Source organism: Cebus imitator, unplaced genomic scaffold (assembly GCF_001604975.1).
Source record: "Cebus imitator isolate Cc_AM_T3 unplaced genomic scaffold, Cebus_imitator-1.0 Scaffold411, whole genome shotgun sequence".
Lineage (NCBI taxonomy): Eukaryota > Metazoa > Chordata > Mammalia > Primates > Cebidae > Cebus > Cebus imitator.
Genome location: NW_016107726.1, coordinates 609,418 through 628,547, shown reverse-complemented (window position 1 = coordinate 628,547; position 19,130 = coordinate 609,418). Strand labels below are relative to the sequence as shown.

General features: G+C 40.3%; 1 protein-coding gene across 6 annotated transcripts in view; it reads right to left on the bottom strand.

Moving 5' to 3' along the window:
• KCNK2 (potassium two pore domain channel subfamily K member 2) overlaps positions 1-19,130 on the bottom strand; it is a 216,702-nt gene that overhangs the window by 148,581 nt on the left and 48,991 nt on the right. The window contains exon 1 of one of the 6 annotated variants that reach the window (XM_037731604.1): positions 2,405-2,878. The exons of 1 other annotated variant lie outside the window; for it this stretch is intronic. Coding sequence is in view for 3 of the 5 variants with exons in the window: in XM_017509218.2 (XP_017364707.1) it covers positions 1,137-1,182 (46 nt within the window). In the remaining 2 variants the exon portion in view is untranslated. Of the gene's footprint in view, positions 1-706; positions 993-1,136; positions 1,493-2,404; positions 2,879-19,130 lie in introns of those variants that run through there. 4 more of the 6 variants (XM_017509218.2, XM_017509217.2, XM_017509220.2 and 1 more) reach the window with 4 other exon arrangements.

The window sequence follows — 19,130 nt, the reverse complement described above, 5'->3', positions numbered from 1 at the left end:
CCCCACAACCTCCCAGCTGCTTAGTGAGTCTGAGTGAAAAACAAAAGTCATAATTTAAAATTTAGCCACCTTTGGAATAAAAACAACAACAAAAAATCACACAGAAGTTCCACAATATTTCTCTAAACGAAGCTTTCCAAGCCTCTCCTCTTCAGATCTGTGCTATTTGTGATTTTTCACATCAGAGATTTCCACTCTGCAGAACCAGAAAGCACCAAGGCTGTTTACCTTGTTGACACCAAATCCCAATCTGAAATCCCATTAAGACATTGCCACATTGCATTATATGGTTTGGGGGGAAAGAGACAGATTTTTAAAAAAGACTGTGTGTGTGTGTGTGTGTGTGTGTGTGTGTGTGTGTGTGTGTGTGTGCGCGCGCGCGCGGGCGTGTGTATTAACCTAATACATTTCCTGAAGGAGCTTAATTATTTTAAGCTGTTGCCTTATTTCTTAATTAGCAGAAATATATGTAATATACATTTGGCAGACAGAATGAACAGAAACTGATGAAATATCAAAATAATACTGAAAAAAAAGACTGTTCTCTATCTAACCCAGGGAACCTCTGGGTTTCCATCTCCACGCCATTTGATGTATGATCACGGAGAGAAGCTGCCCTTTCCACACACACTCAGCACCATCACTACCCACTCCCCTCCCCCCAGCTCATCACAGTCTTCTGTTAATCCTGGGCTCCTATTCTCACCCGGGTATGTCTTCGCTCCAGCTGCTACTGACCACCGAATAGCAGGGGAAACAAGCTGTTTTCAGCACCACTGCCTGTCCCACCAGGCAATGGGCAACAAGTGTGACCGGGGTCACCATGGGTCCTGCCTGTCGGCTGCTCCCAAGGGCTAACAGTCCTTCTCCATGGGAAACTCCCCCAAGGTGTTCCAAACCCATACCTCGGGCAGATGCAAAAACCCCGGGCACCGGCGGGAGAGGGGGGAGAAGCAGCCAGGAGAGGATCTGAGCATGGGTTTGCCTCCAAATCCGGATTATGACCCAACACTTAGGACGCGAAGCGAAGATGCGAAACGGCCGCTCGCTGAGAGGGGGCATTTGCAGTCCTCCCAGGACAGGCTGGGGCAGGAGAGCGTGCGGCCAGAAGGGTGGGGGTACGGGGGGTGTCTCACCTCCTGCTCTATAGCCGGGTCTCTCCCGCGAGGCGCTGGGAAGCATGAGGCATGCAGCATTCAAAATGTTTTTTGAAAAAGATGGACTTGAAGCTTTTTTTTACAAACACGCCATTGTACTCACTTCTTATTCAGAGACGGGCTGCGCGCTCCGAGCTGCACGGGCAGGCATTTTCCCCGGCTTTGTTTTACAAGGTGGGGAGAGCGGGGCTGGACGCGGGAGGGGGCGGGGGGGGAGCGTGAGAAGAAACGAAATCGCGGGAAGGAGGGGACACCGGCGGGCTGGGCAGAGGGCGAGGCGGAGGCCAAGTTGGGCTCGGGCGCCGCCGCCCCCGCGCGCGCCTGCTGCCGGGCCCGGGTCACCCGGAGAGCGCGGGCGACCCGGGTCCCGCGCCTACCCGCCGCCGCCGCCGCCGCCGCCACGCGCTCAGCCCCGGGCTCCTAGCTGGCCCGGCCCCGGCACGGCGCGGCGCGGGGGCGGTGGGTGCAGCCCGAGCTGCCGTGCGCCCCGGCGTCTTTGTGCGCGAGCCTCGCTCAGCCCCTCTTCGCATGTCTTTGTGTGTCTCCCCCGGCAATGCCCTCCGTGCCCCGCGGGGGGTGTGTGGCACGGTCCGGGCGCCCGCGGCTCCGCAGCCCTCCGCTGCTCTCCCTTCCCGGCTCGCTCCGGTGGCCCCTCGCCGGCTCGTTTCCCTCCTTTCGGAACTCCCTCCTCCTGCCTCCTCCCCCTCCCATCTCACCGCCAAGGCTGGCTTCCCCGCACCTCCTCCTAGCCCTACCCTTGCCTGCCTCGCCCCTGCAAGATGCTCCCTCTAAAGACCCCTTCTTCCCGCCTCCGAGGGGCACAACCCCTTGGCTCACCTGCTGCCTCTTCCCCTCTCAGCCCCTTCCACTAACCCCCATCCCCACCGCCCAAAATCCTCACTCTCGCTATATGGCATCCACATCACACTGGGATGCGTCCTGTCTCCTTCCTGGCCAGGGTGCGGGATGTGGGACCCGGTGTGGGACCAAGCTCTGGGACGCGAGTCGTCGGACCTCTCTGCACGAGGGCATCCTCCTCGCCCTCGCGGCCCTCCAGACTTTTACAGGGAAGTGTCCCCACTGACACATTGAGACCCCTGGAGTAGGGGCGATAATGAAGACACTGGCTTCCAGTCTAGACCTTGGGGAAGGGCTAAGGAGTCCCACTTCACCTCCGAGGGTGCTGGACTTGAGCAGGGCGCTGTAATCAGCCGACCGCCCCGGACGGAAAAGGACAGAGAACGCACCTGGAGCCAGGGCGAAGACATCTAGAGCTGCAAAGGAAATGGAAGAAAACCTGGTTCGGTTCTCTCAGAGCAAGATCCCTTTCCTTCGGGCGTAGGTTTCTAAGCGTAGCGGGTGGGAGCTGCAAGGTGGGAGAACTCTGACCCCAGCCTGAACTCAGCGCGCCCCGACCTCCTCCCCATCAACATCCCAATGTAGCAGGTACCAGATCCTGCCCAGACTCCAAGATCCCGGCGCTGGGACAGCCAAACTCGCGCCCACAGTGGGGCGGAACGGAACCCCTCAAAGAGGGGAAGAAAGCCAGGAGATCAGACGTTGCCGTCGTCGTAATAGGCGAATTCTCTCACAACACATGGGATGTAGCGGAACTTCAATCCGTTTCTAAACTCTCTTCCTTCCCACTTTCTCAGCGGGAATCCCCTTATGACCTCCACTCTCCCAGCCCAAATGCTGTTTGTCAGAGTTTTTCTTCCATAAATGCTGCTCCGCAGATTCCCAGTTAAAAGAACTTCCTACTGAAAAATATAGACGTAATTGTAGGAAAAAAAAAAAAATGCTTGTAAATCTTTTGCAAAACTGTTACCGTCATTGATAAAAATGCAATTTTTCTAGATTCCAGAACACATTCAGCACTTCTTTCCCCTATTAAAAAAAAAAAAAATCTTCCTAATATCCTTCCTGCTGGAATTCACACATTTTTCTCAACTTGTGTGCACAAAAGTAATACAATGAGATGTCCTTTCTAAAATGTGAATCTGGTCCTCTCACAATCCTTACAAGTCTCGAGGTCATCTATCATGTGCTTCCTGATCTGGCTACTCTTTTGCACTCTAAGTCTTCCCAGACAGTCACCTCCCTCACTGCACACCCCTCAACACACACCAACTTTACAGGACTAAAGTATTTTATCATAAGGTTCTCTACAGAAATGGAACACATGTACACACACAAATATACACACATACATGTGCGTGTACGTGTGTGGGTGTAACAGATTTGTTTTAAGGAATTGATTGGCTCAGGATGATGAGGGCTGGCAGGTCCCTCTGAAATCTACAGGGCAGCTCTAGCAGGATGGAAACTCAAGCAAGATTTGATGCTTCAGTCTTAAGGCAGAATTTCTTATTTTCCAGGAAATCTGATTTTTGGCTCACAACTGCTTGTGATGTAGGCCCACCAATATCACCTAGACCAATCTCTTTTTTAAGTCAACTGACTGTAAATGCTGAACACAGTTATGAAACACCTTCATGGCAACACTTAGATTCTAGATTCATGTTTGATTAAGTAACTGGCTACTGTAGCCTAATGAAGTTGACACATACAACTAACCATCACAAGTGTTATCCTGCAAATCTCCATGCTGTCCAGAAATTTCCCTGGAATCCTGGCCAGTCAGGTGTTTTACCATTTGCTTCCCAGGTCAACTTGTCTTTCACTTATCTTTATATTTGTCACATTATGTTTTGCTTCTTTAAACTAGATTGTATGCTCAGCGAGGGCATAAACCATATCTCTCTGTTCACCATAATATCTGCAGTAACTAGCATCTGGTGCTAAATACGTGTTGGATAAACATCTGAGTGAAATTGTTATTCCCAGTAAATAGCTGACATTTTTTTATATTCACCTGGTCTCCCTCCAGGTATTTGGAACCAGGGTATATCCTACATACATGAGAAATGAGAGGAATTCACTATCCTCTGAATCATTTTCTATCCTGTCTCAAAAGCTCTTTGTTCTCCAGGGGAAATTGCCTCAAACTGTTGTGAATATTCTTTTCAGTTTTTCCATTTTGTTCTGCAGCTTGAGGATTCTTTTTTATCCCCCCTCTGATTTTTCTGCAAATTTAACCACATCTTGCCCAGCACTGGTCCTCTGTCAAACTGGCTAATGCTTAACTAGACTGGGAGATTAATAGTTCCAATATGCCTGTTTAATAGTTTAAATATGTTTTGCTATATGCTTACATAGTGCTTCCATTTTTCCAGATTCATGGAACTTAAGTCGCACCATGAATCCCAAATGCTGGACTGCCAACTTTCCCCCTTTTCCCTATCAATTCATGTGAGAGACTGTCCCCCCTTTGTATTATTTTCACATTAGGTCCCACATTCATGTAGGGTGCTTGGGGGTTGGGGGAAAGTCATGTACCTTACAGAGATGTTAAGATAAGATAAAAAGATAAAATTCCAGACTGTCACATTAGCAGGAATCATCCCAACAAGGCAAAAGCTCGGCCTCACAAATAATTTGAAAGAATCAAGAAACCACCCAGTACTCCCATAGCCCCCTCTTTAAACACTTCTGCCCCATTTAAAAGCCCTGTTGTTCCAAATGTAGACTTACTCATGGCATTTGAAGTAAGAGGGGGAAAAAAAGGTAGTAGACTAGTTTGTATGTCATTGCAACTGGAGGAACAAGGAAATAGGATAGTTTGTCCTCTTTAGCTTTATTCCAACATCACTCAATGATATGGTTTGGATTTGTGTCCCCGCTCAAATCTCAAGTTAAATTGTAATCTCCAGTGTTGGGGGATGGGCCTGGTGGGAGGTGATGGGGATCATGGAGGCAGACATCCCCCTTGCTGTTCTCCTGATAGTGACTTCTCATGAGATCTGGTTGTTTAAAAATATGTAAGCACTTTTAATATCTGCAGTAACTAGCATCTGGTACTAAATATGTGAGTGAACTCATTCCTTTGCTCTCTTCCTCCTGCTCCAGTTATATAAGATGTGCCTGCTTTCCCTTCACCTTCTGCCATAATTGTAAGTTTCCTGAGGTCTTCCCAACAATGTTGCCTGTACAGCCTGAAGAACTTTGAATCAATTCAACCTCTTTTCTTCATAAATTATCCAGTCTCAGATAGCTCTTTACAGCAATGCAAGAATGGACTAATTCACTCAGTATATATAAACTCCATAAAAGTGTAATAGAAAGAAAAAATGGACTATATTTCTTTTATGCTGCAGGACTACTCAACACCTCTTAACTTTAATAAATAAGAAAACCCAAGGTATTTAATTTAAAAAATTAGCTCTCCAAAGTCCCATACTGCCCTTATTCTAGATCTTTCAAATCTATTGTTCTACTCCAACTAGCAGCATGAAATCTACAGGACTTCACTTTTATGTTTATTTTGATTTTTGACCTGGACCTATTCAAAATGTCACAGTGAAAATGAAAATTAAAATTAAAAAATGATCATGTCACTGCCTTTTCTTGTAATTCCAATCATATCTAGGATTTTGGAGTCAAAGAGATGTCTGTGGGTATTCTCCCTCTACCACTTCGGAGTCATGTGAATTTGAAGAAGTTACTTTTTCTTTCTGAACATCAGTTTGCTAATCTATAAAATGGACATAATACAATGAACTTACAAAAGACTGTTGTAAGAATCAAAGTCAGACAGCATATATGTGTTCAGTATGTACATTCCTGATATGGTTTGGCTCTGTGTCCCCACTCAACTGTCACCTTGAATTGTAATCCCTATAATCCCCACATGGCAAGGAACAGGTAATGGAAAATGAACCATGGGGGCAGTATCCCCCATGCTGTTCTCATGATAATGAGTGGGTCTCTTGAGATCTGATGGTTTATAAGCATCTGGCATTTCCCCCACTGGCACTCATTCTCCTGCCACCCTGGAAGAGGTGCCTCCCACCATGACTGTAAGTTTCCTGAGGCCTCCCCCAGCCATGTGGAACTAAGAATTAATTAAAACTCTTTTTTGTGTGTAAATTGCCTAGTCTCAGATATTTCTTCATAGCAGTGTGAAAACAGAAACACATAGCAATATCCACTTTCAAGCTTAAGAGTGTGAATTTCAAAAGTTCTTTTTATTTGGAACAGCACTACAAATTTTATGTCATTAATACCAATAAATACATTTATTCATTCAGTAAACCAGTACTTATCAAGCACCTACTATGTAGCAGAAAGGGGTTTTTCCAGTATTGGGGGATATAGTAGTAAAAATCCTCATCATGATGGAGTAAACACGCTGAGGAAAGGATGACACTAGTGAAACTGTGTCCATATCTATTCAGTAAAACACCACTGAGTTGCTGAGAGGGTTTCAAATTAAAGTGCATCACCCTGAAAATTTTTTTAAATGTTACTTTACCATAAAATGTTGCAAAATTCATTAAAATTAGCTGGTTCAATTTATAAAAATAAAAATCCCTAAAATATATGACATTCAACAGTATCTTTTTAACGGCTTTGTATATTTGCTTACACTAAAACAAACATATACACTCAAAAATAAGAAGAAAGGTAAGTTTTTAAATGTAAACAATGGCCTTTGCTTTATAATAATAGTTCTTAGTCTGATATGATTTCTTTTTAGTTTTAAAAATTCATGCAGGTCAAAACACCCACGTTTTGCATGTAAAGATTAGTGCTTTAATTAGCGTACATACAACATATGTTAACTATTTAAAATAAGCTAGCATTCATATTTAACTTTGCACAAAAGGGAATAAAATATTGAATAAGGGCATTGCAACAGAAAGAAATCTTTATTTAATGATACTCTGTCCGAATAAATTCAGAAAAAACATTAGAATTTATTCCATTTTCAGAGAGAGGAAATTTTGCTGTGAGATTTCTTTTTCCCTTTCAAAGCTGAGTGTCATAATAAACTATCACTAGGAAATAAACACTTACCATATTTAGACTTCAAGATTTCCTATCCCTGGCATCACAGGTAAATCCTCCACTGACAATCCTCCACCGACAATGAATTTATCAGATAATTTTTAAGTGTTTCAATACCAGGCAAAGCAATTATATCAAATGTGATGCTTTTTAAAAGAATCAGCCATAAATCCAGAATGAACCACAGCATTCTCAGTGTTTCTTGATGGCTTTCATTATCTAATGAATTTCTAGCACATCCAGTACTTTATTTAAAACTCATATTCGTTATGAACATTTGCCAGTCCAGCATTTTGCCTTCACCTGAGATCACAAATTCTGTTACTGCTGAATGTGGCTTTATGAAGAGCAAATCAATGCAATTTCCCTTCTAAAATGAATTCAAAAGACATAAATAAAAAAGCAAATAGAGGATGTATTTGGAATCTCCTAAAGACATTTTTTAATGTGTTCAATAACCAAAAATGTTGACTTCACTCTATATATAGAATCTAATTTTTCCTTTTACCTTTTTGCATCATGATTAAATGAGCCATATGAGGCTTGCTCAAGGCCACTTGTTAAGTTTATGGAAGGATTGAGATTAAAAAATCCGTGCATCACCCTGGGGCATATTCGTTCTAGAAGAAAACCCTTAAACATAGAAGAAAGTGGTTTTTTGTGGAATTTCAAAATCTGTTAGGATGATTGCATGATCTCCCCAAATTCTACAAAGTGATCAAAGCAGGACTGCCATCATGCTCACCTCAGCCACCTTTCCTCAGGCCTCTTCTCCACCGATCTCCAGTCCATTTTCCACACTCAGCCATCTGGAACTTTTACAAATAAAATCTGGCTGTGTTGAAGTTCTTATTAAAATCCTGTGCTAGCTTCCCCTTGCCTTCAGGATAGAAACCATATCACTAAGTGCATCCCAGGGCCATAAATATCTCTTTCCTGTCAATAATAATAAGAACAGGAAGCATAATATTAAGTAACATCTATCAAGGGCTAACGATGTGCAGCCATTTCACTCAGTATCTCATCTAATCCTAATAAGACCCATGTAAAGTAAACACTGTTATTATCCTCAGAGAAGTAAAGTAACTTCCCCAAAATAGCACAGCAACTAAGTCAATACACCCTGCGATATAAGGCCCACCCCAGAAGGCTCCATGATTTTCTCTCTGTGGTTTAGTCACTGCCCAGATTCCAGTTTCTTGAATATACCTTATTCTTCCTTCTTTCCTTAGAGCCTGCACACATACAAGTCCTCCCAGCTAGACTGCACCTGTCTCCCCCATTACCAGAAAAAAATAACTTCTATTCATCCTTCAGACCTCAGCAAAAACATATCTTCCTCAGAAAAGCCCCCCTAACCTCCAAACAAGATCAACCCACGCATCCCAACATACACTCCCACAGCACTCCGCACCCTCCAGGTATTACCCCTTCACAAGAATTATTAGTGCTTGTTCCCACTGTTTAGTAACGTCCTGTGTTTCCTAAGGCTGCTGTAACAAAGTGCCAAAGACCCTTGTAGCTAAAGTAACAGAAACTTAACGTCTCGGGGGTAGAAGTCAGAAATTCAGGTGTCTGCAAAGCCTTGCTCTCTGTGAGAGCGCTAAGGAAGAATCTTTCCTTGCTTCTTTTGGGTTCTGGGTTTTACCAACAATCCTTGGGTTTCCTTGGCTTGTAGACACAGCCCTCCTGTCCCACAACCACCTTCTCTCTGTCTTCTCATCATTATCCCTTTGTGTGTATCTGTCTCTGTGTTCAAATTTTCCCCTTTATAAAGGACACCAGTCATATTGGATTACTGTCTATCCTAGTGACCTCATTTTAACTTCATTACCTCTGTAAAGACCTTATTTCATATGGTCACATTCTAAGGTACTGGGGTTAGCACTTCAGCACATCCTTTCTATTTATTGTGGTGAGGGGGACAAAACTCAAGCCATATACCTTACTCTTCCTTCCAAGAGGTGAGGGACCTGGTCATCTTGTTCCTCAGCACAATGTTTTACACATAGTATGCATACAAATCATTATTTATTAAATTTAATGATCATTATTAGTTATTAAATTATTAAATATTATCGTTATTTATTAAATAAATATAAGCCCATTTAATAGCTATATTGTAAGGACCCTGTAGTTAAGCAGAATTCAGAATCTCCAGAATTTCACTACCCACAGCACCAGGCAGATAACGTGCCCACATGAAGTGGGCTCAGAGAACTGGAGAAAATGTTCTCGTCAGCTTTAGTGGATTACTGCTGTGAGAGAACATAGATCCAGGGTGCTAGATCTTTCAACTTTGCAAGAAAAGCCTGACATCCAAATTGCTTTTAGAAGAAATTTTCCAATTTTTAAGACGCAACTAACTCAATTTTTTAAAATAACCATTGTTTATGGCAAATAAAATGTCTGGAGACTGAATGTGGTCTTCAGGTCTCCTGGTTGCACCTTCTGTGTTAAGGTAGCATCAGATATCCCTTGAGGTCACACTGACAATAAAATGCAATGGTTCTATTTACTCATATAGTGTAAGTGTTGAAATATTTCACTTCAATTGCAGTCATGCAGGGCCAGCACTAAGGAGGTACTTTCCTCTGGAGTAAAATGTAAATGGTGTCAAAAAAAAACATAGTAATCAACATAAATAATATTTTAAAAATCAATATTAATTCAAAAATTCCACGATGAATGAAAGATTACAATTCTACACAAAGGCAGGATCTAACCTTGTACTTGCACAAGTTGGCCTTACTTGCCTTACCCTAATCCTTGCCTGCTTGTCTGTTTCACTGACATTTACTCTCACTGTTTATGGAATCTATTTTCTATTGCATTGACTCCCCATTCCTGGAGCTCCAGGTACTGTGCTACATTACAGAAGAAGCAACCCTTCATCCACCCAAAATTTTATGCCTGAGCATGCATTGCACTGAAATTTTGATGATGTGATTTATGCCTTCTGCAGATTCTCCTGTTCATCTTCCTTCTCTGAAAGAATAAATTATTTCTTTTCCTACAAGGTGGTGCCACTCAATTCTGATGGAATTGCTTTAATTACAGCTTTCTCCCAGGCTTCTGCTTCTTACCTGCTGACTTCTGCAACACTACTAGCTGCTTCAGAGGCGGATGTGTTTCTAGTCTGCAACAGCCTGCTACTGGAGCATAACAGATGCAGGCTAGTTACCATGGAATGCTCTTATGTTGACTCAGCTCTCAGCTCCGAAATCACATCTGAAGTGTTTTAAGGCTTGATATTATGGAAAGCACTTCTGACCTTTCCTAAGCAATCACTCAAAATATAGACACTCTCATCTATCATCCCTGCAAACCCCTCCATGAGATAATGTGCATGATTAGGTAACAACTGGGGACAAAATGTTGATTCAGGGTTGTCACAAGCTTCTCTCAGACCTTGAGAATCACAAGACATGTCAAAATCACACCAGAACTAGCATAGCCAATTATGCAAATATATTTATAGAATGTCAAACATCTATTGGGAGAACAATTGGAACCAGCATGGAAACTCCACTAGTTCAGAATTCTGGTAACTATAATTTGAATAAAAACAAGATATGATGAGGAAAATTAGCCTGGCCCCCAAGTTCCCATGGAATCTGTTTCTTCATACATTAGAAGATAAATATAATTAGAAAAATTTAATTGGAATAATAATTTAATTAATTTAATTTGCTCAGGACAATTGCCTGATCGTATATTCTGAGTATACTCCCCTGTGAAACATTCCCTCTTCTTTACATCTGATAAATTTGAACATAATTACATGTGCCCTGATGTATGCTCATAGCATCTTTTATGCTGTGTGTCTTTTTGTCTGTATGTCTGGCTTCCTCGACTAAACTGACAGCTAATAGGGCAGGTGAAGGAAGGCATCCAACATGATTTGTCTGTGTCCCTACCCAAATCTCATCTTGAATTGTAGCTCCCATAATTCCCATGTGTCATGGGAAGGACCCAGCGAGAGATAACTGAATCAGGGGGTTAGGTCTTTCTAGTGCTGTTCTCGTGATAGTGAATAAGTCTCACAAAATCTGATAGTTTTATAAAGGATAGCTTTCCTGCACAAGCTATCTTGCCTGCCACCATGTAAGATGTGACTTTTCTCCTCATTCACCTTCAGCCGTGATTGTGAGGCCTGCCCAGCTATGTGGAACTGTGAGTCAATTAAAACTCTTTTTTTTTATAAATTACCTAGTCTTGGGTATGTCTTCATTAGTAGCATGAGAACAGACCAATATAGCATCTCATCTGAATTATTCTTTGATTTCTTAGTGCACATGATGAGTATTCAAATATTTTTGAATGGGTTTTAAGTAACTACCATTACCCCAACACACACAAAATCGCCAGTCTTATGAACTCCAAGAAGGATTTCATCATAAGCATGACTTTTATCATCAAAAAGCATTTAATTCCCATCAAGAGACTTTGGGCATATTGAAATTCATTGTGTTTCTTCCACAACCTTCATTATCCCAAGTAATTCTATTACAACATAGATTCACATGAAAATCAGCATTGTTTACAGATAAAGACTGTGAACTGCCTATATTTGAATTCAGGCCCAGCCAATCGTTAGTTGTGACTTGGTTTCCTCTGCTGCAAAATAGGGGTGAAAATTATATAAATCCCAACTTGTTAGTGAGACCCAAAAGAGTTAATATTTGAAAATGTGTTTAGAATAGTGCCCAAATATACTAAGAACTCAATAAACATAAGTCACTATTAATACTATTATTACCACTGACAGCACTGAAACATGGAAAGAGGGAAGGAAGATAGGTCTGAGAAGAGAAAACAAAAAGGAAGAGGCCAATTATCTTCTGGGGCTTGGCCCAGAAAACACCTGGAGGCTGGCCTTTAGAAATCAAATGAGCCATTGCAATTCAGGATGTAATCAGGTAACTTAGGTTGCAAAGGGGGGAGTCAAATTCTAGCCCCTCTGTTCCAGAAAGGAGATGACCCTGCAACTTAGGCAGCTCCTTCCTAAGGCAGGGAGCTTTTGCTATACACCCAGATTTGGAAGAAATAGCCAGGATATAGCTGACAAAGAGTAGATAGGTAAGAGCCAGTTCAGTTAGAAAGGAAGAGAGTAGGGATGTTCACAAGGCTACACTGGGTGTCTACACATCTTTCCTCACTGTTAAAGATGTGAGGATGCCACCTTCTTTAACATGGACATGCTCAGATTTCCCTGAGTACATTTGTATTGTTGCTAACTGAAACTGTCCCTTAAATTGTGTTGACTTTATTTTCCATCTCCTTAGCAACCGTGATTGCTTTAAATGCTTTGAGTTTGCTTGATTTTTGTCTCTTTTCATTGTTATCAATGTTGTTTTCTGGACACTGATAAAACATCTTTTCCACAAACAGGTTTTCGATTAAAGTAAAACTTTTGTAACCCCAAGTAGTTGGTTGCTAAGGGGATCAAAGTGCGCAAATAACATATAAACACAATAAGGGCTCCAGGAAGGGAGTTTTTTATTAAGCCAACAGGTATAATACATATACATTACTAAGACTTGTACACTGTACCTGTTCCTTCTTTGTAGATTATCAGGAATGTCCCTTATCCCCATCACCCCAGTATCACCACATTATGCTCATCTTAATTAAGACTGAGATGTCAAATGTTTACTGTTCTATTTTTAACAATTGCCAATGAAAATCTGCCAGTCACCAAGTGTATCTATTAATAGAATAAATTATATTTTTGTTTGTTTGTTTTTGTATGTACCCCAACAATGGAATGCTAAGTTTTTTGGTGATTTTATTGTTGAGTAAAAGAAAAAAAAAAAACAACGAAAAACTTGTTTAGTGTTTTCCATTCGGAGTCAATAGTGCATTTTTCAGATTCCAAAATGCCTTGCCAACCTTCTTGGTAATTAACTATAGTGTTTCTTTTGCCTGATGTGATGGATGTCATCCATACCGTTTTCGTATGTGGCATTATAGTCTTCATACACTGTACCTGCATATTTCTGGCAATGTGCATCTAACTCCACATGTCTTATCTGGTAACATGGGTGCCAAAAATTCAGTTTGGGGTTGAGTACCCCTTTACTATCTTCTCATAACACACAGTAGGAATTACATGAAAATTGAACCATCATCATCATTTATATAGTACCACACTAAACACTCCACAGAGTGGGTGATTAATATATGAAAACCAGATAGCCGTCACTGAAGACTTGAATATCTACCTGGCAAGATACATTTCCAATAAATTTTAAAAAAGGGGGGAAAGAAACATAAAGACAGCAGACTTGAAGGAGATCATATAGAAACATATGCTAAAGTACATAGTATTTATTGAAGCCGGGCACGGTGGCTCACACCTGTAATCCCAGCACTTTGGGAGGCCGAGGCAGGCAGATCATGAGGTCAGAAGATCGAGACCATCCTGGCCAACATGGGGAAACCCCAAGTCTCTACTAAAAATACAAAAATTAGCTGGGTGTGGCTGTGTGCACCTTTAGTCCCAGCTACTCAGGAGGCTAAGGCAGGAGAATCTCTGGAACCCAAGAGGCGGAGATTGCAGTGAGCCGGGACAGCATCATTGCACTCCAGCCTGGGTGACACAGCGAGACTCTGTCTCAAAATAATAATATTTATTGAAATAAATTACATAGGAGCATTTCCCAGTTGTATTTTGAGGATCTCTCATTTAAAATATTTTGTTTGCAATTAGTTTGAAATATTAAATATGAAAGGAAATTCTTAAAAATTCAACAAGTGTGATGACTTTTTTTTTTTTTTTTTTTTTGCCATGACTCTGACCTGGATTTCCTGAAAGTTTTCTAGGAAAGGGTCATTACAGAGTCAATCATTCTATTTTGAAGCCATTACATATAACATGATTGTGATCATCACATTTTATTGGGAGTATTTGTTATATCCCTCTTTCTTCTTGACGATGAGGTCCTTCGGCTAGAGTCCCCATAAGCCTATTGTTTATGTTCTCAGTGTCTAAAACATGGTAGATTTTCAAACTATTTCAGCAGCCTCAGAAACCTCTTTTAAAAATTATATATATCATGCAATGTTTAAATTGATAAATAAAAATTTTGCACACTTAATGGGATACATGTGATATTTTGATACACGAATTATGTAAATGTTTAATTATTAAATATTTTAAAGTACAAAAAAGAACTGAAAATAGTATAAACCTGGATTTTAAAAATACTAACATTTGACAGATTCTCTTTAGATAGATTCCCTCCTTTTTTGAGGAAAAACAGTCACAGCCACAGTCTTAGTTCAGCCCAGCCCAACCCGTTCCTTTCTTCTTCCTCCCTCTCCACAAAATAACCACTCTCCTGGAGTTGGTGTTCATCTTTCTTGTGGGTATCAAAGTATTTTTCTGATGTATGTGTGCTACCACAAAAATATAAAATGTCTTAAAATTTACAAAAATTATAATATGTAAATACTTTCCAACTTTCTTTTTTCATTGAAAATGTATGTTGTCAAGGTCGACTCATGTTGAGACACGTAGAGTTTTTTCTGAATGATACATTTTTCCTAATCAAATTTAGAGTAAAAATCTTTATCCTCTGAAATCTACTACTTGGCCTGAAGTTATTAAAAAATTAAAAAAAGATTCCCAGACAAAGAAAAAGGGGCAAAAACTCCCTTTCATACCATTTCACACTATCAGACTACTTTGTTAAGCCCTCTCTACTGACTATTGCATGGAAGCAAAGAAAAAAAACCTGAGTTTAGAGCCAGGAATCAGAAATGACAGGCAGGCCTGAACTACCAGGCGGGCTGGCCCAAAGAGCCACACCAAAACAGACACCAGATTAACACTCACTTTTGAGCACTGGCAAGGAAAAGAGGTGGATTCTCTTTTGAAATTTCTTTATTTAAAATAAATTTTTTTAGAGACAGAGTCTTACCATGTTGCCCAGGCTGGATTCAAACTTCTAGGTTCAAGCAATCCTCCCAGTTCAGCTCCCTGAGTAGCTGGGACTACAGACACGTGTCATTGCTTCTGGCTTTCTTTGAAATTTTAGAAGAGATATTCTTCCTTTCTTTCCTCCCACTTTTCTTCCAAAAACATGCATCTTGTCAATAGCCAGACTAGCCAATGCATGTATTACTGATGTAAGCTGTCCAAATTTTGCCATCTAATAAAGATACATAACATTTGCAAAACAAGGCAGTGACTTAGAAAGACTTCGTAGTTAATTACATGAACAAGTTCTTAAAATCATTTGCCTTCACAAAGTCCCTTTTACCATGTGGCTCCTGGGCACCTAATTCTCATTTAACATAAAACTGAGACATTAAGAAGTCATAATTTACCTTAGCAGTAACCCGACAATCACTGCTAAGGAAAGAACTTAGGTTTTGAGGTTCTAAATGCTCTTCATATCTCAATTCATGAATTTCATGCTTAACTTCACTTCTTGCTTTTCTTTTTTTTTCTGAATATTTGGGTAAATAAAGACCAAGTCTAAGTCATTTTGGGAAATATAAGCAGCATGTAAGTTTCTCCCTAACTTCTGGTTCACAGGTATACATATTTAAGGATACCCATGTACAAAATCAAACTTTGAAAACAAATAAAATAGATGACAGCCACTGGCTTTGTAAGATTTATCTCAGAGCTTCTACAAATTAGGAGTGCCCCTAAAAATCTTTTTCCACTTTCAATGCTCTGTTTACAATAAATTTTTAAAATACTTTCTGAAAGTATGTAGCTAGATATATATGAGTAAGAAAACAAAGCATTGATTATATAACATCTAATTCCCAACTTAGAACTACTTTAAATAACACTATATTGAAATAACTAAAATATTTAAATCCTGTATTACTTTCAAAGATTCCCCAAATCAGATATAAATGAATCTGTCTGACAAAACACAGTTAATATTTAAACACTTTAACACAATACTGTGACATCTCACAAACACAAGAAATAAAGAGGGCATACAGGGGCTAGAAATTGGGAGGAAGAGGGAGTTAGAATCTTTTCTGTTTGGAACAGCAAAGGAATTTAATAATATAACACACAAAATATATAATTTCAAGATATGGACTTCAGCTTGGACATTTCAATATAAAACAACTGTGCTGTCAATGAAGCTTGGCTTTGATGCTTAAGGAAAACAGAGTGGTTCCTGTTTCTCAGCTCCCTGAGGACCATACTCTTAGGTGGTATCATCCTCTTTTTCCCTGACCCAGGTGCCAGCTGTATCTACAGCAAGCCACGGTTTTCTGGGTTACCTGCATTTCTTTATGGATCAGCTCTATGTCTAAGTTTCCTGGTGAGCTCCCTGGAAAATACCGAGCAAGTCCAGGCCTGTTGGATTCACCCAGGGAAGTGAATGGTGCCTCGTGCAGAATCTAGGCACTCGATACCACAGTACTACAGCCTCACCACCAAGGTGATACAGTCAAACCATCCTGTTTAGGGCTTGGGCAGTTTCTAAATTTTCTGAACTACATGAAATCCAGTTGTTTATTTTTTGGTTGGATTCATATTATACACACACACACACACACACACACACACCCCAGAGGCATTATCTATAGCATAAAAAATTGTTGAAAATGCAAAATTGACACACTTTGTCTCAGTTATCAAGATATTTTAGATGTTACAGGTAAAAGTGGTACTTTGGCTTAAATGTTTCTCACAGAATCTCCTTTCTCTAACTTTCTTTGTACCACCACAAGTGAATCAACATAGCTTCTTTCTGTTGCAAACAAAAAATGGTAAAAACCTGATAGATAACAATGATTTATTTTTCCTGTCTTGACACACACACATTCCCCCCGTACACACATCACAGTACTTCTCATACATTTGAACTCTACTCAAGCAATTTCTTCCATAAAATCTTCCCAGACATACTCTGTATGCCTCTTGTCCCTCTGGTGATACTTTATCTGTGACCTTTACAGATCTAACCAGCTGTTAATTTTGGTTTCCCTTTGAAAATATCGTGAAGGGAGCTCTGTTTCTTTGCTTTCTTTCTCCATTTCCATTTGGCATCCTAGCCCTCCAGTTCTAATGTGTTCCAGGCCCCTCAGTATGACACTCCATTAAGGAAAAGAAGGCTAATGTACCGTGTATTATACCGCTCCTCTATTCTCATCCCAATCACAAATGACCTGCTCTGCATGCCATTCTTTCAGAGGAGTCTGGGCGAGAGAGGACTAGCTAATGTGGTATGTTAATTTATGTTCATTGCTTCTTTCAGACAATATAGATGCATTTCAAGGAGGTCTTCCTTTGAGAATTTAGTGGTATTATTATTGTTAGCACAGTTTCCCCCTGAAAAAGCAATTTCAGGTACTCATTTTATGTTGAGTAGAAAATCCAAAATGCAAGCATGCATGGAGATATGGATGGGGACAGGTGAGCAGGACAGACCTTTTACCTCATTCTGTTCACCTGGGTGACTGCAGTGGTCTTGGGATTGGTGCCCCTGCCACTGCTGTATCTGATTCTAATCTTTTCTCCTTGCTATGGTCAGACTACAGCTCCAATAATAGCATAACCCAGCTGAAAACCTGCCATTGGCTTCTCACAGCCTTAGGAATAAAATTCAAGCTACTGGCAAGAAATAGAAAGTTCTTCAATCGCATGTTTCTTCAGCTTTGTGTTCTGCCTTGCTGCTGCAGTACCCTAGTTCCCAGCTTTATTATTGCTTATTGCTTACTGTTCCCACAAACAGAGCACTCTCTCATTCTTTCTCTTACTCCCTGACCCAAATCCATCAGTCTAACTTCCACTCAACCTTCAAAATTCCTTCCAGGATTGACCATTGCTTTCCCTCTCTTTTCTTCTCTCACATGAACCTTTCTGGAATCCTTCTTCTCGGCCCACGTTTATCATTTTGATTTTTATCCCACTATATTGTACATATTCATTGGTTTTCTGGTGTGATCATTCTATAAAATCAGGGTCTGTAAGGTCTGTATCTTTTCCTTCTTGTATTTCAAAATTTCTGACTGGCACCCAACACATAGTTGAGTTGGTTGTAATCCATGTTTAAAGAGTGAATAAATGAGTTTGGAATCAGTAAAAATTAACTTAAAATTACCAAATAAATTTAAAAGCAGGCCTTCAATTTAAACAAATCTTCTATGGTCTTATTTGCACAGTTCTGTAGCCAACTCTCTCTCAATAGTGATGAAATTAACTTTAGCCCATCCCACATCTAATTATCATAAATAAAACTCTAAGCCCAAAACAAGAACTCTATGCCTGAAATGATTTAGATAGTACCGAAATGATCTATGTTTGTCCCACCTTCCCCTTAGAGGTTGCCCTTTTTTGAAGCCAGATGCCATATTTGTTTTCCCAGTGTGTTCCACCTGTGTGTAAATATCTGATGTTGTAGAATAGCTAAGGCACTAGCCATAGGATTCAACAAGTTTAGCTCATGAGCTGAGCACATGCCTTGTTCATATCTGAAATGGTTTAAACTGATACAAAGTGGTACATTAGAAAAAGGCAAATCAGTACTGATTGCCTTTGCTTGCTGCCCAGCATTCATCTCCTCTCTTTAAGTTAAAGCCCAGACTCTTATCTTGTCTTTGGTATCCAGTATAAAATTTTTATTCCCAGAGAGCAATTTTTGGCCTTTTGAACAGGCTTACACAATTAACTCTGTCAGGGACCTGTCTGGTATTTAATGAAAGCCATGTATTGGCTAGAGCAGAAAGGGAGAGTGTTACCATCATAATCATAATATTGTGTTGAAGATTGTTAGCATCTATTATTATATTGTAAATTACTTCAAACTGTTGTATAATTTAATAATTTTTAGAATTTAAAGTCTGTGTTTAACTAATCAATATATAATTCCAAGATGATTTCCTTTTAAAAATAAAACAAATGAAATCAACTAATTATTCCTTCTTTATTCCTCCTACTTCTAGATGATTTCCTACATAATTTGCTCCTAAGAAGTATCCTGAGCCATGGCATCTCAGGTTTACCCTTCATCATTAGAACTAGTAACAAGAACAACCATCTTTTATTCTGAATTTTTTTTTAATTCACTTCCCTTT